General features: G+C 44.2%; 1 protein-coding gene across 2 annotated transcripts in view; it reads left to right on the forward strand.

Moving 5' to 3' along the window:
• Window positions 1-2,072: 2,072 nt before the first annotated feature.
• Window positions 2,073-20,562, forward strand: part of CENPE (centromere protein E) — a 98,651-nt gene continuing 80,161 nt past the window's right edge. The window contains exons 1-11 of one of the 2 annotated variants that reach the window (XM_075608937.1): window positions 2,073-2,133; window positions 2,232-2,522; window positions 6,305-6,402; window positions 9,473-9,562; window positions 9,830-9,948; window positions 14,623-14,745; window positions 15,542-15,623; window positions 19,033-19,100; window positions 19,200-19,274; window positions 19,571-19,622; window positions 19,725-19,812. In XM_075608937.1, the coding sequence (XP_075465052.1) occupies window positions 2,467-2,522; window positions 6,305-6,402; window positions 9,473-9,562; window positions 9,830-9,948; window positions 14,623-14,745; window positions 15,542-15,623; window positions 19,033-19,100; window positions 19,200-19,274; window positions 19,571-19,622; window positions 19,725-19,812 (851 nt within the window). In that variant the 5' untranslated portion in view covers window positions 2,073-2,133; window positions 2,232-2,466. The remainder of the gene's footprint in view (window positions 2,134-2,231; window positions 2,523-6,304; window positions 6,403-9,472; window positions 9,563-9,829; window positions 9,949-14,622; window positions 14,746-15,541; window positions 15,624-19,032; window positions 19,101-19,199; window positions 19,275-19,570; window positions 19,623-19,724; window positions 19,813-20,562) is intronic. The other variant, XM_075608948.1, reaches the window with a different exon arrangement.

Genomic DNA, 20,562 nt, shown 5'->3' on the forward strand with positions numbered 1-20,562 from the left:
GGGGGAGAGAGAGAGTGTGGGGGAGAGAGAGAGAGTGTGGGGGAGAGAGAGAGAGTGGGGGAGAGAGAGTGGGGGAGAGAGAGTGTGGGGGAGAGAGAGAGAGAGTGGGGGAGAGAGAGAGTGGGGGAGAGAGAGAGTGGGGGAGAGAGAGAGTGGGGGAGAGAGAGAGTGGGGGAGAGAGAGTGGGGGAGAGAGAGAGAGTGGGGGAGAGAGAGAGAGTGGGGGAGAGAGAGAGAGTGGGGGAGAGAGAGAGTGGGGGGAGAGAGAGAGAGTGGGGGAGAGAGAGTGAGTGAGGAGAATGGAGAGAGAGAAGAGGGGGGGGAGAGAGAGAGGGGGGAGAGAGAGTGGGGGGGAGAAGAGAGAGACTGTGGGGGGGAAGAGAGAGTGTGGGGGGGGAAGAGAGAGAGTGTGGGGGGGAAGAGAGAGAGTGTGGGGGGGGGAAGAGAGAGAGTGTGGGGGGGGGAAGAGAGAGAGTGTGGGGGGGGGGGGGAAGAGAGAGAGTGTGGGGGGGGGGGAAGAGAGAGTGTGGGGGGTGGGAGAGAGTGTGGGGGGGAAGAGAGAGTGTGGGGGGGAAGAGAGAGTGTGGGGGGGAAGAGAGAGTTGGGGGGGGAAGAGAGAGTGTGGGGGGGAGATAGAGAGTGTGGGGGGAGAGTGTGGGGTGAAGAAAGAGAGAGAGTGGGGGGGAAGAAGAGAGAGAGTGTGGGGGGAAGAAAGAGAGTGTGGGGGGAAGAAAGAGAGAGTGTGGGGGGAAGAAAGAGAGAGCGTGTGGGGGGGAAGAAAGCGAGCGTGTGGGGGGAAGAAAGAGAGCGTGTGGGGGGAAGAAAGAGAGCGTGTGGGGGGAAGAAAGAGAGCGTGTGGGGGGAAGAAAGAGAGCGTGTGGGGGGAAGAAAGAGAGAGCGTGTGGGGGGAAGAAAGAGAGAGCGTGTGGGGGGAAGAAAGAGAGAGCGTGTGGGGGGAAGAAAGAGAGAGCGTGTGGGGGGAAGAAAGAGAGAGCGTGTGGGGGGGAAGAGAGAGAGTGTGGGGGAGAGAGAGAGTGGGGAGATAGAGGGGAGAGAGAGGGGAGAGAGAGAGGAGAGAGAGAGAGGGGAGAGAGAGAGTGAGAGTGTGGGGGGGAGAGACAGAGGGAAGAAACGGTGGGTGACACACACAGAGGGTGGGTGACACACACAGAGGGTGGGTGATACACAGAGAGAGGGTGACTGACTGACTGGGGGAGGGGGGTGACTGACTGAGGGAGGGGGGGTGACTGACTGAGGGAGGGGGGGGTGACTGACTGGGGGAGGGGGGGTGACTAACTGGGGGAGGGGGGGTGACTGACTGGGGGAGGGGGGGCTGACTGACTGGGGGAGGGGGGGGTGACTGACTGGGGGAGGGGGGGTGACTGACTGGGGGAGGGGGGGTGACTGACTGGGGGAGGGGGGGTGACTGACTGGGGGAGGGGGGTGACTGACTGGGGGAGGGGGGTGACTTACTGGGGGGGGGGGTGACTGACTGGGAGGGGGGGGTGACTGACTGGGGGGGGTGACTGACTGGGGGGGGTGACTGACTGGGGGGGGTGACTGACTGGGGGGGGGTGACTGACTGGGGGGGGGTGACTGACTGGGGGGGGGTGACTGACTGGGGGGGGGGGTGACTGACTGGGGGGGTGACTGATTGGGGGGGGGAGGTGACTCATTGGGGGGAGGTGACTGATTGGGGGGGAGGTGACTGATTGGGGGGGAAGTTACTGATTGGGGGGGTACCTCTGGTGTCACACACATACACACACACACACACACACACACACACACACACACACACACACACACACACACACACACTTTTGGGGAGGCACGTCGCGAGGTATCCCCCAGCGGCCGCCCCAGGGGCAGTTAGCCCCGCCGTGTCCGCCACTGCCCTGCTCCCCTCGCCGGCTTGTCTTCACAGTGTGCGGCCAAGCAGCTTTACAGACTGCTTCTTCCCCCCAGCCCGCGGCGGCATGAAGCTAGCTGGCGGGGAGGCGGCAGGGTAGGTGGGAGTCACGTGGTTGGTGGCCGATGCCCCTCCCCCCGCACGCCAACCGGGCTGCAGCAGTGGGGACCTCCCGCCCCGGGCAGCGATCGGTGGATCGAGGGGGAAGGGGACAGGAGTAAGGTAAGGGGACAGGAGGGGGGGACAGGAGGAGGGTAAACAGGCACAGATATATTTTGCCTTCCACGCTTTATTAATCGCTCTTCAATCCCCCCACTCAGCTTTGCTTCCCCTACACTCGTCTCCGAATGGTATGATCCCGCTTCGGACTGTGTTTAGTGACGTCGCAAGGTGGTGGACCAATTAGCGAGCGGCAGGAGGGACTTTTAAACAGTTGAGCTGTTACTCGGCGCGAGAGCAGTCAGTGGGTTTCTGGCGTGACGCGGGGAGCTGGCGGTAGTAACGGGTTTGAGCTTTGAATCCGCGCGGTCACAGGAGAGCAGTCCCGGCGCAGCTATGTCGGACGAGGACGCGGTGAAGGTTTGCGTCCGGCTCCGGCCACTCATACAGAGGTAACGTGGGGGGCGGGGGTCGTGTCTGCGTATATTTAATACAGTATATATTAATATATCTCATGTTTTACTAGGAAGTAACACATTGAATTACATCTCGTTTTCAAGTATGTCCTGGGCATAGAGTTAAGATGACAAATAATACATTGTTCCATAAGTGAAAAGAGTATACATTATATACAAGACATTGCATGCACAGTTAAAGATAATATATATATTGTAGGCGTATGTAACAGAAATGGTGAAGAAAAAAATGTGAACTAGCGCTAAAGTGTAATACACAGTGTGATATTAAAAAACTTATAATAAAGGATGGCTGCCCGGTGATACTGCCAGTACTAACAGAATAAACCAAAATAAAGAAAAACCTGGCGCCAAATAGTCAGTGGAATGTCCTGTACTCCTCAAGGGATCCGCACACTTGCTCGACAGACCATGAAAAGAACACAAACAAACAAAAATCATAGCGCAACACTGTAGGGTAAGCAGTACTGCACTAATACACACAAACAGTTAAGAATCCTAGCGATTATTAAAATAATTATTTATTAAAAAGAACTATGCCAAGACCGACAATGGCAAATACAAGGAACCGCAGGTCATCCGGAGCACAAAAATTGGAGCCCTACTTACATACAGCAAGGTTTAAGTTCGCATGGTAGGAACAAGTCCTAGGTAGAGATGATCTCCCTGGCGGGTGATGCCTCTGCTCCACTGCGGCTCAGACACCAGTCAGTCCTTACGATGGTAACCGGAACAGCTCCGGCCGTGGGGGCTGGTGTGCGGGGTCCACAGCTCTGCACCGCGTGTAGACACACGCCTCACTTCCTCCTACGGAGCAACAGGAAGTCTCTGCGCGCCCGCGCGCGATAGTGCCCGTTGCCTTAAAGGAACAGCTGGCAGGCTGAAGGGAAAGTTGGGCTCCAAGGCCAAATGTCCTTAAACGTCCAAAGTCAGTCAAATAGTGGCTGTGCCACTAGCCCTACGCGTTTCGTAGATGTCACTCTACTTCCTCAGGGGCTGAGGAAGTAGAGTGACATCTACGAAAACGCGTAGGGCTAGTGGCACAGCCACTATTTGACTGACTTTGGACGTTTAAGGACATTTGGCCTTGGAGCCCAACTTTCCCTTCAGCCTGCCAGCTGTTCCTTTAAGGCAACGGGCACTATCGCGCGCGGGCGCGCAGAGACTTCCTGTTGCTCCGTAGGAGGAAGTGAGGCGTGTGTCTACACGCGGTGCAGAGCTGTGGACCCCGCACACCAGCCCCCACGGCCGGAGCTGTTCCGGTTACCATCGTAAGGACTGACTGGTGTCTGAGCCGCAGTGGAGCAGAGGCATCACCCGCCAGGGAGATCATCTCTACCTAGGACTTGTTCCTACCATGCGAGCTTAAACCTTGCTGTATGTAAGTAGGGCTCCAATTTTTGTGCTCCGGATGACCTGCGGTTCCTTGTATTTGCCATTGTCGGTCTTGGCATAGTTCTTTTTAATAAATAATTATTTTAATAATCGCTAGGATTCTTAACTGTTTGTGTGTATTAGTGCAGTACTGCTTACCCTACAGTGTTGCGCTATGATTTTTGTTTGTTTGTGTTCTTTTCTTTGCATGGTCTGTCGAGCAAGTGTGCGGATCCCTTGAGGAGTACAGGACATTCCACTGACTATTTGGCGCCAGGTTTTTCTTTATTTAGGCGTATGTAACAGTTACAGATCAGTTTAAATTTTGAAAAAACTTAGGCTGGTGGCGGCCGGGGGAGTCTCCGCTAGGCGGGCCGGGGGAGTCTCCGCTAGGCGGCCGCGGGAGTCTCCGCTTTGCGGGCCGCGGGAGTCTCCGCTTTGCGGGCCGCGGGAGTCTCCGCTTTGCGGGCCGCGGGAGTCTCCGCTTTGCGGGCCGGGGGAGTCTCCGCTTTGCGGGCCGGGGGAGTCTCCGCTTTGCGGGCCGGGGGAGTCTCCGCTTTGCGGGCCGGGGGAGTCTCCGCTTTGCGGGCCGGGGGAGTCTCCGCTTTGCGGGCCGGGGGAGTCTCCGCTTTGCGGGCCGGGGGAGTCTCCGCTTTGCGGGCCGGGGGAGTCTCCGCTAGGCTGTTCCAGTTTTGGGGTGCATGGTAAGGCCGAGGCCCCGCTGCATCTGACATTGTGCCCGCACTGCATGCAGACGGTGCATGGAGAGGCAATTGACCACTACCTGTGGTCCGTAGGGAGCGGGAGCATGGTTTGAGCAGAGGGCTGCAGCGGGAGTCGCCCGGGCTGCAAGAGGGTGCAGCGAGCCCCCACACATGCCCTCTGCTGCCTGCTCTCTGTGACTGAACTCTGGATACTAATGTGACCGTATAAAGCATCGAATAAACATTGGTGGAACACAGCCTAGGAAGTAATAACAAACACGCATGAGCTGTATACAGACTGCCTCCCCGGCCTCCCGGTAGTGCATGGTGATAGTCCACAGTCAGAGGTGCAATGATCAATTGACCCGTGTAGCATACAGGGGAAATAATTACGGAAGCCGGTATCGTTAGATGAAAGTCCCATCAAGCAAAATGCCAATGCTGGGGGTGGTGTTACTTGTCTACATCATGGGGCTGTTATATAGTGGTCGCGCTCTCTCGGCACTTATAATTGGCTGTGGTTAGTCAGCCTTTATATAATGGTGTGTGTAATAAAAATTATTTTTATTGTGCAATGGTTTTGTTTTTTAAATATTATTTAATACATTAATTCACACAATACATACACGCAAAAAGCGTGCACAGGCGCCCGCACCTACTATAGGACAAGCCTAAGCAGTCATATGACCCTCCCCAATAAATCACCAATGAGATAAAAAAAAAAAAAAAAAAAAAAACTTTTGCTAGTCAAACATACCTTACTAACTCCTTCCACATTACTGTTGGAGGCACTATTATTAACCCAGTAGCACAAGCACGCTGCCTAGGGTCACACTACTCCTCTCACATTCAAAGGGTAGCTAAAACCTGTTTTTTCCTCCGCAATATAACTAAGATGCGCCTTTTCCTCTGTTGCTCGACTGCTAAAACTCTGACTCAGGCCCTCATTCTCTCCCGTCTCGACTACTGTACCCTCCTGCTGCCTGGCCTTCCTGCTGCTCACCTGTCTCCCCTACAATCTATCCTAAATGCTGCTGCCAGAATCACTCTACTCTTTCCTAGATCTGTCTCAGCATCTCCCCTCCTGAAATCCCTCTTCTGGCTTCGATCAAATCCCGCATCTCACACTCCATTCTTTTCCTCACTTTTAAAGCTTTACACTCTTCTGCCCCTCCTTACATCTCAGCCCTAATTTCTCGCTATGCACCATCCCGACTCTTGCGTTCTGCTCAAGGATGTCTTCTTTCTACCCCCTTTTTGTATCAAAAGCCCTCTCCTGCCTTAAACCTTTCTCACTGACTGCCCCACACCTCTGGAATGCCCTTCCCCTCAATATCAGGCTGGCACACTCTCGATCCACCTTTTAAGACCCATCTTAAAGCACACCTCCGTGACTGATATTAGACACCTCATACATAAAGCTTGGCCCCTTGCAGACCCACTTACCAGAACACCTTACTACTGTCTGTACGTTCTGCCTACTTACCAATTAGATTGTAAGCTCTTCGGGCAAGGACTCCTTTTCCTAAATGTCCCTTATGTCTGAAAGAACTTCCCATTATGTATTTGTATTTATGATTGTCACGTGTGTTACTGCTGTGAAGCGCTATGTACATTAATGGTGCTATATAAAGATACTTACATTTTCAGACAAAATGGTTTCTCTTTTCTGTATTACAGAGAGGAGAGTAAGGAACATGGAGACAAAGTTATGCACTACTGGACGGCTGAAAACTCGACTATTGCACACGTCGAGAGTATCAAATCTTTCCATTTTGGTGAGCATATAATCCACACATAAGCATGAGGTACTCAAACCGTATTCATTCAAATAACATATTTCTTTTAAAACAGTCACCCAGTGCAGATGTGAGGTTTTTAGCAAATGTAACACAATATTTCCAAAGCCTTACGGGGCGATATTGCACACTGATCCTGCATGAAGTGCCATTGACTTGGACCCTGCTGTGATGGTGAGGTGGTACCCAGGCCAATAATGAAGGTATTATGCCCGGCTGGGTGCTCCTTAGCCATATTGGGCAGCTTGAAGTGTCAGCTCTGCAACAACCCAGTTATGACATATGCACTGTATTTCAATAAAGATGGATGTGTTTTACTGTTCCAGGAGTGCCAACCAGTGGAGATGCACAGGGCGTGAGTTTCAGGGATGTTTTTACGGTGAAGTATTGTCTGGGTGTGTTTGGGTAGAAGGGGGCCAGACTTGCTGGTTACCCTGAAACATGTACCCAGTTATCCTTCCAGATCCCTGGAGACATGAAGACACAGACCACTGGACAAAATCCTCCCTAGGCAGCAGTTTGCAGCTCATTGCCAGATCTCCCTGCTTCAGCACAGACCTGAACAGTAAGACTGGGCAGGGGGAGAATCACATTCCTGGGTACCCTGGTATATGCCCAAACCCCCAGAACTCAGTATAGGGGTTCAGTGTATCTCCTGCCAGGTATACGATGGCGAGAGTAAAAATGTTCTTAAGTTCAGCGCTTCAGGAATAAAAGCGGCTGAAACTTACTGTGCGTGTAGTTCAGGGGGAAACACCCATTGCGTAATTTTTATAATAACTTATAAAAATTACGCAAAGTCCCCCTCAAATTGTGTTAGGCACATTTGTGCTTTCATTCAGACCACAGGGGACCGGGACTTACTCACTTATTGTAGCCCCCACACGGTATGTGTCTAGTGACTCACTAAATGAGCTAAGGCTGTGCAGCTCCGGACTTCTAAGACATCCCGCTGGCTTGGTGCCACGATGTCTGTAAAAGCCCAGAGTTTAAAGGGCTCAGTGTCCCCAAGGTGTTAGTCGGGGAGGGAATCCTCAAGTACCCCCATCCTAGTGTAAAGTCCAGGCAGTTTACCAAATGGTGGCCAGCTCAGACGGAGTGTCGCCAGGTATGGTTTGGTCTCGTATGCTTAGAGGCAGAGGTGCGAGGTTCGTGCATGCCCTTAGCAGAACGAGAAGCCCCTTCTGCCAGGTTTCTAAAGTATTGGCAACTCCAGGATAGGTGGGAAAATGTTTTCCCATGGAAAGATTGGCTGCACTAGTTAGGGATAGGGATTTAAACTCTTGAAAAATTCCTGCAGCCCATCGGGAATCAGATTCACCTAAGATTTCATCAAGCTTCGTGAGAAACATCTAAGATTTCATAAGATACATGGATTCCAAGTGCCATTACAGCGGTGGCAGAATGAAAGAACCAGCTCCATCGGAGTACACAGCAGTCGCAGGTAGCGCTGCTGACCGGGGACCGTTTCAAGCCATTTTGCGAGCAACTCCCGCTCCTGGGGATATTGCTCCTTGAGACTCTGTTTTTCCAAGATTTCGTTTTGGGAACATTTTATTGCGTTTGGCCCCGTTCCAGCAAGTGTATTTTGAGTGTATTTTGAGTGTATTTTGAGTGTATTTTGAGTGTAATTGTGTGTATGTCCATTCGTGAACTAAATTACAATTTATTTTATCTCCTTGCTTTGATCAATCATATGATCCCCAGGTATAAATGTGTTAAAAGTGCTGGTCCCCCGTGACACCTGCACCAGTGCTTAATGTGTTTCCCCATAGGTCCTTGTATGTAACTGTAAATGCACATACTTGTACAAACACGCATTCATATTTCAGCCAGCATGTTATAGACTTTGATACTTGAGTGGGACACAACCATTTGAACACTACACAAATTCCAAAACGGAAGAGGAAATCCTCCATCTTCCACTTGAATTGCATCAGTGGCTTGAACTGATCTTCACTAGATGCAAGCAAAAAAGCTATGCCCGTTCATTGAACATCGTAAAGAGCGCCAGTGTAGCGGCGGTAATTGTCGCAAAGGCACAGTGAAGGGTGGTATGCTAAAAGTTTTTGAAGTCAGACTTCTATGCTGGCATACCTACCAAATGAAAATTTGCCTTGGAGTAAATCTCCATCATGGTGACGGAAGTACAGCCGTGGAAGTGATGTCACTGCTGGCAGAAGAGGCCATCAGTGTTGCCATCTCGGCGTGTATGCGGCGGCCTCGCACGCTCGGTGCGCAGGATCCGTTGCCAAGGGTGCCAGACGCGCCTGCGCAGAAGGCGCCGACACACGGAATTCAGTTACTGTAAATATAGAAATGCAAATAGCTAAAACACTCATTCTAAGTCAGACTTCTTTGTGTTTTGGCACTGAGCTGGTGATATTTTTAATTAAAAATCAAAAGAATCACAAATACTATTTCAGTGACAAAACACAAGATTCACATAAAAGGGCGTGCTCTGCACACACTTTATTTTTTCTCTCCAAACGGGAAAGCTGGACTATAATGCTCACAATACAAAACTATTCCTTCACATTAGGAAAACTCCTTTTATTAAATTGTTGAGGGAGCGAAGCTTTGCCAAGCACTCTGCACTGACTCCAAATCATGGAGTCAAGCCAAAAATGTATCTCTTGCGTATAATTCTTGCTGTTAACCTTCCGAGCTATAGCTTTTGGAAATAACAGATTTACATAGGTTTAATTGGTATTATTCAGATTTTGTGTGTAGGACCAAACTGATCTGACCGTTGAATAGGTTAATAATGCATTTTTAAAAAAAAAGGTTTTTTTTAGATTATTTTGAAACTTCTATTCAGAAAGTTTATCGTATTTATATTTCTAAATATTGTTGCTCAAAGTTTTGTGGATGAATCAGATTTGTGTTGGAAATTCCTCTAGGAAAACAGTGTTGCTGTATCCGACAGTAAAACTAATGTAAAATGTTTGCGCCCCTGGTATAAAGTTTACAGATCAAGATCACATTCTCTTCTATACAGCTTGTTGTGACGTAACTTTGCACTAGTAACCGCGCAATTATTTTCTAGATCGTGTGTTTCAGTCCAACGAAAAAACTGATCGGGTTTACCAGGAAATGGCTGTTCAAATTGTTTACTCTGCTATACAGGGTTATAATGGTAAGGTTTTTCAGTGTTTTTTTTTTTTTTTTCCTCTTGGTGTTCTGGAGTTTTTCTTTAAGGAACGATATTCTGATGGCAGTGTGATCAAAAGTAGTGTAGATGTACAATGTTGATAACAACCTGTTGAATCCCCGCCTTCAATTTCTAGCAGCCTTTTTGGGAACTGTGATGGGGAGGTATTAAGCGATTTGTTAAAATGTCTGAAGAGTTTTAATTAGCAGTGTAAATACCGTCCACTGCAGAATTATTATTATTTTGTTACAGGCACAATTTTTGCGTATGGGCAGACAGCCTCTGGTAAGACTTATACCATGATGGGGACAGAGACCTCTTTAGGAATACTACCCCAGGCAGTTCAGGATGTCTTTAAAATGATTCAGAAGGTATGTATTAATACTTGTGGTGGGTTGGCTAGATTCTTGTTAGAAGTAAGACTCTTTCCGCTGTGTTAAGTTGTCAGTCTTCTGACACATTGTCGCCAGATATGAAATTCAGCATTTGGTTTTGTCACATGTTTATCCTGAGTATTACTTGCATATAACCGTTGTGGAAAAACATACAAACTGGCGCCTTAGAAACAAAGTCTAGATAAATGTCCAAATAGGCTGATAGATTAACAGAATGGAATCCTTACAGGGAGAAAAGATCTTGTAGATCTAGACCAGCTTGGAAATTCCGTGGATGGCGTTACGTGACATGTGAAATCAAACACAAAAATAATTCATAGTGTGTACTGTTAATAATATATTACATAAGCAAAGAAAAGAAAGAAAGCTCCCTAATAGCCGCACAAGAGAACACCTATACCTATATTAAAAATTACTATTTATTAATAAATGATTAAAATATATTTATTGCAGCAAAAAACTAACGTGAACCAAAGTGATTAAAATAAATTAAAAACGGAGGAGGTAACTGTATGCCTAGTTCAAACTAACAGTGTATGCTAGGAATAACTATTTTAGAATGTCCCACTACTATGATTATACTAACAGTGGTAGTTATACCAATACAGTTCTATATAGTTTGAGGACTACACCTAAATGGAGAGTATAGCTTAATATAGTGTGTGTGCTCAGAATAATATAGTATATTTGTTGAGCCAGCTAATGCTAATATACGGATATATATTTAAAACCAGAGACAGCACATAAAAAACAGACAAAGCTCAGTTTTAGCACATCCAGTGAAAATCATACACGGTACAGTGCCTAAATATATATGTATAAATATCTATTAAGTAAAATGGTCTTTTAGTTTGACATTTTTGGCCAAAATTGTTGTAAGCCCCTGAGCCAACGTCACGGCAGACCACAATTCAGGGGTCCCTAACGCTAATATAAATTCTTAATAACCTGTGTAATGACAGGAAGAATGATTTATAGTAAATCTGTCAATATTAGTTGCAAAGTTCTAAGTCTGATTGAAGCCTTTATTAACCTGTACATTACCAGGAAAAGCACTCTGTATTAGAGATGTCACAACCATCCTGCAAGCAAACATGTTCCCCTGTGTGGAAGATGCTATGGAGTGAGCCCCCAACCATTTAAATGTGGGAGGGGGTGAGCTTAAATTAAGTAGGAGGTTAAATTAATAATAATTAAGTAGGAGGTAAATTATATACGGATATATACACACACATATGTACCAGACCAACAGGTTCAAAGGTAAATGAACCTAGAGGTCTGTTATATTTAGCAAAACAGCTATTTCAAGATCACAAAGTATGTGTCTTGTACTCGGAACCATGACAAATAGGAGAGTAGTCAGAGTGTTGTGCTTCCTTTAGAAGGCTCCGAAACACTCTAACTGAGAAAAGGCAACAGACCGATATAGCCAGCGCACTAGGTGGTGACGCTTAGCCTGTCCAACATATGTTTCACCGTTGTGGCTTCATCGGGGGCAATTACAGAGTGATTCTCTCAGATCTTTATACACTTAATTCTTACCCCATTGGTTGATTAATGTCAGACTGTGATAGGGCTTCTGCATACAAATCCCTCCCACACTTCAAATTGGGTTACATAATGGTAGGGGTCCCTAATTGGCTGTGACTCATCACATGGCTAATGATACATCCCATTGGTGGGTGGTGGTCATGTGATCTTGGCCACAGATTATCCTGCCCCTTTATTTGATTATGAATAAATTACATTGACATATACAGTACAATAACAGACCACAAACGTACATACATAAAACTGGAACAACACTTGGCATACACCACACAAACAAACACAGGCTAATAAAAACAATTAAACTGATTTGATAAAATATAGTATCAATAAAAATCAATAGATAACTTCTTGTAGGCTCTCTTCTTTTATCTGGTGGTAGAACCAGAATCCTACTTACAGCGCAGCAGTTATAAGCATGGTAGTCCAACAAGGGCAAAATAGCTCCTGCTCTTTCCTCTGTCACTGGGAGGGGGGGGGGGTGGAGTTCTGCATCACTTCCAACTGACCGTATACTCTTTGGGGAGGAGTGGTTGTTCACTTATTAGTTGGAGATATCCTCACGCATAGAACGCTGCACATATGTTTCTCCAAAGTTGCCACGACCTCTGACACTTCACGTTACATTTCGTCACTTCCCCAGGGGTATTTTTCTCCTGGCAGCCTTGGCTCATTAGTATGAGTTCATGTTGCACTATTGTATTACTTGAGTGTAATTAGTATAGGTTTAATTGTTTAACAAGCTTGGGCACTTTCATATAACAGTTATATGGTATTTCACATCAAATATGGCATATACTTGTCAAAGATGGATTTCATCTGTTGTCCCTTCCTCCTCCAGCTGGCCTTCACTCTTCTGATATCAGATCAGTAGTCAGGGAAGAAATAGGATATTCTAGTCTGTGTGTGTCTGTCTCTGTCTTTGTGTGTGTGTGTGTGTGTGTGTGTGTGTGTGTGTGTGTGTGTGTGTGTGTGTGTTTGTCTTTGTGTGTGTGTGTCTCTGTCTTTGTGTGTGTGTGTGTGTGTGTCTCTGTCTTTGTGTGTGTGTCTCTGTCTTTGTGTGTCTGTCTGTCTGTCTGTCTTTGTGTGTGTGTGTGTGTGTCTCTGTCTTTGTGTGTGTCTCTGTCTTTGTGTGTCTGTCTCTGTCTTTGTGTGTCTGTCTTTGTGTGTGTTTTCACACTTGTATGACTTATGTCATAGTCCTCAAATGTCACATCTTTTTATCTTACCACAGTTGTAATAATCAAAGCCACTTATTTGCTTCAGATGCATTTCAACAGTGGTTGAAATATTATCACCACATCTCTATCTTTGGAAATTAGCCACATTCTTTACCATCAGAAATAACGAATGACAGCTGTGCTCATAATTTTCTAACATTCCCCCTAAATTATATTCAATGTTTCACCTTCTCATTTTTACCTTGATCTGTGTACACATTCTTTTCACAATGCATATAAAAAAAATTGGAAAAATAATACATAATAAAGCCAGAGTACAATGATGAATGAACAAATTACCCAACGCTGATGCCACAGAAGACTTTGATAACATTGTAAAAGATTTTATTAAACTTATTCCACCCGCAGATCCCGACGTTACCAACCACTCATGTTCTTTCTTTCAATTGATGGTGTGGTGCTGTTGGACATGGGTTTTTCTGTCTGATCCTGTTATGGAATAAAGGATTTTTTTTTTTAACTCTTGAGCCTCCCGTTTTGTTGGTAGTGCGCTGCCTATTTTTCATCTTTTTTTCTTTCAATTGACCCTGTTCATGTGAAAACAATTTTGGCTTTTAATTGTTTTGGAAAACCTGAAGTAAACCTTCATCTTAATTTCTTCCATCCATTTCTCCCAAGGAAACTTACTTGAGGTATATTAAATTGCTATGGAACTATATTTACATCTCAAAAGAGAATCTGTAACACTGACCTGGATCTCATGTGACTATATTCTTATTGGATTGTCTCCAATACAATCCCTTTCATAAAACCTTTTAATGTGTACACATTAAGAAAAAAAAGCTGTCATGATTTTATTTTCTGACATTACCTGTACACATACCTTTCATTTCTCTACAGGAGTAATACGCTCTATCCTGGATCTCCTCTTATCTCTCCCATTGTACTTTGTCTCTTCTGCAAACACCTCCTCCTCTATTGATTTCTCGGGGGGGTACCCCAGGGCTCTGTCATGGGACCCTTTCTCTTTAGGTCACCTAGAGTGTGTAATCACATCTCTTGGATTCAAATATCACCTCTATGCTGATAAAACACAAATTTACTTTTCTACCCCTGACCTTACACCTGCTGTACACATTAAAGTTTCTGAATGTCTCTATTTCATTCTGGATGGCCCTCCGCCGACTTAAACTTAACATGGCAAAAACAGAGCCCATACTTCCTCCCAAACCTGGACCTATTTCCTCCTTCCACATTACTGTTGGGAGTACTATCATTCATCCAGTAGCCCAAGCACGCTGTGTAGGGGTCAGATTCCTTTCTCACGTTCAAAAGGTAGCAAAAAACTGTTGTTTTTTCCTCTGCAATATTACCATGACACATCCTTTCCTCTGTTGCTCGACTGCAAAAACTCTGACACAGACCCTCCATTCTCTCCCGTCTCGACTACTGTAACCTCCTGCTGTCTGGCCTTCCTGTCTCCCCTACAAACTATCCTAAACACTGCTGCCAGAATCACTCTACTCTTTCCTAAATCTGTCTCCATCTCCCCTGCTGAGATCTCTCTCCTGGCTTCCGATGAAATCCTGCATCTCACTCAATTCTCCTCCTCACTTTTAAAGCTTTACACTCCTCCTTACATCTCAGCCCTTATTTCTCACTATACATCCCCTTCACACTGGTGCTTGAGGATGGGCCCCAGAGAATCCTGGGCCCTGGTGCTGCTCAAAAGGCCGTTCCGCCACCACTAATATGGCTATTAAAGCTACAACTTTCTCTAGTACTTTTATTTATATAAAATAAACTACTTTTTTGTGTACTCCTAAGATGGGATATTTGCATGTCTACATTGCACTGATTCTGCACATCCCATAGTCGGATTTTATGTTAACTGTATTGTTGCTTGTTGCCTTTTTCTTAGATCTCAAACAACAGGGAGTTTCTGCTGCGAGTTTCCTATATGGAAATATACAATGAAACTGTGACTGATCTCCTTTGTGATGACCGAAAGAAGAAGCCCTTAGAAATTCGTGAAGATATCAATGTAAGTATAAATGGTGAATAAACAAGTTAAATAACTTCAATAGGCAAACACTCCAATAACCAAAGTGAATTAATTCTACAAATTGCGCGTGCATCCGTCTGTCCGTCCGATCTGTCAGAAGGGGAGGGATGTGCAGTCTCATTTGCTTAGCAACCATGTAACAGCTGAACCTTTGTACAGAAACCTACCTAAACTATATGTGCATACATATTAACACCTGTCACTCTTCCTCTGGAGCCCATTTCCATTAAAATCTCCTCCCCCAGTATTTCCTGGGTGAGTGACAGACCGACCGCCTGCCCAACCTATCATGGGGATATCCTGAGAGATTTGTACACATTGTTGGCTAACATTTGGGAGAAGTTTGGTTTCCTGTGTCTGCTCCTCCTCCAGTGGCAGATTTCTCATTAGGCCTGTGACCTAGGGTGGCAAAAATGTGTGCCCCATATACATTTGCTGCGCTCTTGGGCCTATCGGACCTAATGGGTAGTAGCTTACATATGCTGGGCGACTTCTTGCTGTCTCCTTTCTGCCGTTGTCCTTTTGATTTGCAGCGTCAAATGATGCCGCGGCTGTTGCCCACAGGGTGTCTCGTTGCCATGGTGACGTGACGGTGTCAAATGACGTCGCGTTTCCATGGCAACGCAGTGTGGCGACATTTGCCGCTGCGACTCGAGAGGACAGCGGCAGAGTATTTCCAAGAGTGCCATGCAGTGAACATGCCAGCAATTGGCAATCTGAGTGTGTTAAAAGAAATGTTGAGTACTTGTATTAAAACGTTGTGCTTTCTTTGTAGAGGAATGTATACGTTGCTGATCTCGTTGAAGAACTAGTTGTCCTTCCTGAGCAAGTTATGCATTGGATAACAAAGGGGGAAAGTAAGTATTACATTTTATGCTTTTTGTTCTGAAATAAAAATGTTGGATGATTTAAAAATGAGAACAAATTATCATATAAAATATTGGTGCGTAGCTGTGTTGGTCATTTCTTTCATGTAGTAGCAAAGGAGGGAGAATGGTGTGTGGTGGTTTTTTTTATTTTATTTTTTATTTAAAAGATCTATATCTCGTAGTTACAAGTTTTCAAACCTTTCAGTGTCCATCGGTTATGGCAGAAATACAGAAAATATGATCGTGCTTGTAAGACTAATAACTGGTTGCAATGGCTGAGAGGGAATGGGGCATAAGGCTGAGTTTATAGTGCTTGCTATGGGACTGCGACATTGTGCAGAGCCATAGCAAGTACATGTCCGTCGGGTGTGACGTCAGCCGTCGCGATTGCTGGAATCCAAAAGATTTTCTTTCCAGCGATCGAGGGGTGTTGTCACTGACACGTGAGCGGTTCAGCCAATGAGGGTGAACTGCTCATGGCCATGCCCCCCGGTCGGGATCTCTGGTCTCCTGCACCAGAATGCAGGAAATCGCTGTGCGACGGACGTCACGCGGTCACGTCGCCGTAGACCACACTAAACTCAGCCTTATGAGATATTACCAAGTAGCCTAGTGTGAAAATGAATAGCGCATAAATGGCTCCTCCAGTTAAATTCAAAAGGTGCGTGTGTGCGTGTGTGTGTGTCGATTTTAAAGAGTTACCGGAATGGTGCATGTATACGCACTCGCTTGTACATCATACTGTACATACATGTGCAGTGGTGAGTTTGTGAACTTCCACACATTTCAAACCTAAAATGTCATTGGCGCTTTATCTAAAACGTAATACTGTACATAAAGAGAACCTGATAAATTACACAAATGTGATACTTTTTCAACATTTATCTACAATTGATACACATCTGAAAAGTATGTGAGCCTTTACATTCAGTTCCTCTGGGCACTCCCTTGAGCAGCAATGACTTCAACTGAGCGTTTCCTGTAACTACTAGTCATCGCTTTTGAGGAATTTTGGCCCATTCCTCAAAGGAAAAAAGTTGTACTAACCTAATAATGAATGAATAAATACAATATAGTGTTAATACAAAATAAGTCTAAATTGAAGAAGGCACATAGTCCAAAATGGTAAACATAAGTCCAGCTGTCAGAGGCCAGGAGAGAGTTCCATGTCCCTCCAAATTGTGAGCAACAAAGAAAGATGTCCTCCGGTGCGGTCAATCCAGTACAGTTGTTAAATATAAATTTGATAAATACAGAAGGGTACAACAATGTATTAATAAAGGTTGTTAACCTATTTAGACATTGTTAAACATTTACACTTCTAGATCACAAACTACATTAATCTTAATACATTGTTGTCCCCTTCTGCATTTATCCAATTTATATTTAACTGTACTTGCGTCATCGTGCCGGAGGACATCTTTCGCATTCCTCCTTTCAGAACTGCTTCAACTCAGTGACATTTGAGGGCTTCCTTGCATGGACAGCTCACTTCAGGTCCTGCCACAAAGTTCCGATAGGGTTTAGGTCCGAACTTTGACTAAGCCATTCTATAACGTGGAATGTCACCTGCAGCCATCTTTCTGTAGATATGCTTGTGTTTAGGATCATTGTCTTGCTGCATGACCCATTTTCGCTTCAACTCAAGACTGACCTGGCATTCTCTTCTAGAATCGTCTGATACAATGCAGAATTCATGGTTGTGTCAATGATGGCGAGCCTTCCAGGTCCTAAAGTGGCCCCAAACCATCGCACTCCCACCACCATGCTTGACGGTTGGGATGAGGTCCTTCTGTTCAAAAGCAGTGTTTGGTTTTCGCTAAACATAACGTTTCTCATTGAGGACAAAGTTTTACCTTTTTTAAGATTGTCGTCTTAACTCTATGCCCAGGACATATTTGAAAACAAGAGGCAACTCTCAATGGGTGACTTCCTGGTAAAACATTTTATAAATAAGTAAAAATTAATCTGTCCAGAGAACATTGTTCCAGAATTTTGTGGATCTGTGCTCGTTGGAGAAATTAAGTCTCTGGTTTTGAACTTTCTCCATTTGTAGATTGACAGTGGATTGGTGGAGCCCCAAATACTTAGAAATTGATTTTTGTAATCGTTTCTAGACTGCTGAGCATCAATAACTGCTTTTCTGAGGTCCTCCAATTTCTTTTGATGTGGCATGTTTCCACACATCTGTACGATGAAGACCAAATTCACAAACTATCCGATGTTTATATAGGGTGGGGCCTCCCAGACTCACCCATGAAGATCTACCTAATTATTTAAACACTCAATTTTAATGATCCCCTTTAATTTTGCAAATAAAACAAAGTTTCATTTTTGCACATACCCTGACACTCTTAATTACTCATTGTCTAATTCATACATTTTGTTTCAAAAGACATGGAATTGGTTAATATAAACCCTATTGGGTATTTAAGAAAAGACTAGTTTTGATTTCAAAGTTATCATGGAAAAACTATGGCATTTCCGTAATTATCATTGGTGTTCAAAAGTTTTCTAGCCACTGTACATATAAACTCATGCATACACAACTGTGTACCTGTATGTACACATCTACATATGCATACATCTAAACATACAATATACACACACCCATAAAGTGTAATCTGTACATTCACCATACATATATACACATGGGTGTATGTGTGTGTATATTTATACACACATACCGTCTTGTCCCATTTCCCTCCCCCTGTCTTACTGTTTAGGCCGCTTTTGCTTTTCAATGGGGAGAAGCCTTTTTTGTCTACTGTTAATTTTCACACTAGGCTACCTGTTTCTACTTTGTCTTATGTCCCACTTCCCCGCCATTGCAACCAGATATCCCTCTTACAAACACTGTATTATATTTTGTTTCTGTATTTCTGTTTACCTGATGTATGACCGAGGTTTGAAAGCTTGTAACATACCTTCTCATTGGACCAACCAGTAATCATACCACCTACTCCCTCTTCTTTGCTACTTCATATAAAATATATAATGCATATCTACTATGTCCATGGCTTTCATACCTCCATTGTAAACTTTTTGATCCTTATGAAAAATCTGTTAATTGAACAGAAGTTTTTTAATAGGTGCAACAGTGCCGTAATTTGTCATACGTTGAGAGTAAGTAGCACTTTAGTTAAAAAAAAAAAAAAAAAAAAAAAAAAAACATATATACATATACAATTTGTCTGTTTACAAAGCAACTTTCAGGCATCCTTTCCATAACCAGAATCTTTTTTTTTTAATATAAATATATATATATATTATATATATATATATATATTATATATATATATATTATATATATACTATATATATACATTATCGGAAAAGATTGAAACGGGCACCCTTTTTAGTGCATTGATTAAAAAATCTAATTTGTATTCAACAGAGAACCGGCATTATGGGGAGACAAAAATGAACGAGCATAGTAGTCGCTCTCATACCATTTTTAGAATGGTAAGTATTTCTGAATCTTTGTCCTTTAAATGAATACAATGCATTTGAATGTGAAGGCTTTGTACTGAGCTATTTTCTTTGTCGTTTTTGTTTTTCTAGATCATTGAAAGTCGGGAAAAAAATGATCCTGGAGGCGCAGAGAACTGTGATGGGGCTGTAATGGTATCACATTTGGTGAGTGATGCTAAATATTTCCAACTATGTTCAGCTTACGTTTCCTTTTCTGGCTTTCACTCTGGTAAAGTGTTCAAATGCTCCTGCGGGTTTCTGCACTTTTTACATGTCAGGATAATTTGACATCCTAACCTGGTTACTATATTTGTTTCCTAAAACTGGTGTGCAAGGGTTGATATTTGTTGTGGCCCATGTTAAAGTAACGAACGAAGAGTACATGTGGTAGTAAATTTCTAATTTGAAATTTAATTTTGTTTTTCCATCCCTGTTGAAAGTAATTCTTTCTCTTTATGCAGAATCTGGTAGACCTGGCAGGCAGTGAAAGAGCTAGCCAAACTGGAGCAGAAGGTAATGTACTTATTGATTACAAGATAAATAATTGTACCAGTTTTAAACATTGTGTGTTCCTAACGAATGAAATGGTAAAAAAAAAAAGCTTTTGTCACTCAGGTGTCAGATTGAAAGAAGGGTGCAACATCAACCGCAGTTTGTTTATCCTGGGGCAGGTCATTAAGAAACTTGGCGACGGACAAGTTGGGTAAGTAACTGGTTTAGCTGACTTTTACAATGTAGTAAGAGAATAATATATTCTGATCATGGTAGTGTACAAATCCTTTGCAATAAACATGTCCATGCCGCCTTTGCCTCATTTAATTTAGGTGCTTTAACCTGTGCTACCTTCTCCCAAAATAAATTTTAAGCCAGTTTTAGGGATTATTCAATAGCACGATTGGATCCGTCACTTTGGCTGATGTAGCATAAGCCCTCGCCCCCACTGCTTGCCGCAGTGCACGAGCAGTAGACTGTGATAGTCCAGAGTAGGAGGACTTGTCTCCAAGTTGGCGTGAAGCCTCCTTGGGTATTTAATCATATTTTTAGTGAAAAACAAAAAAATAAGTGTATCTTCCATTTTTGTCATTGTTGATGTATTTGCTGTCTTTAATATATTTTTTTGTGTACATTTCTCTATCGCTTTTACATTCTTTCCTCTTTGTGTATTTGTCTCTATATAATTATAAGTAGTTAGACAATTTATACACTACTTGTTTACAGTATATAGTTATGGTGATTTAGAGTTCATCAGAAATATATTGCCAGTGTCTTAGGAGGTAATACTTGTACATAAGGATATGATATATGTATTGTCTGTAGATATTGATTTGTGTGCTTGTTTTTGTTTAGTAGATATTGATATATCAAGAAAATTTTACATGTAATGTGGTGCTGTGAGGGGGTTTCCATGGAGACGCATGACTGGGTGGGTTCCGCATGCGCACAGCACTAGCAG

Source organism: Ascaphus truei, chromosome 1 (assembly GCF_040206685.1).
Source record: "Ascaphus truei isolate aAscTru1 chromosome 1, aAscTru1.hap1, whole genome shotgun sequence".
Taxonomy (NCBI): Eukaryota; Metazoa; Chordata; class Amphibia; order Anura; family Ascaphidae; genus Ascaphus; species Ascaphus truei.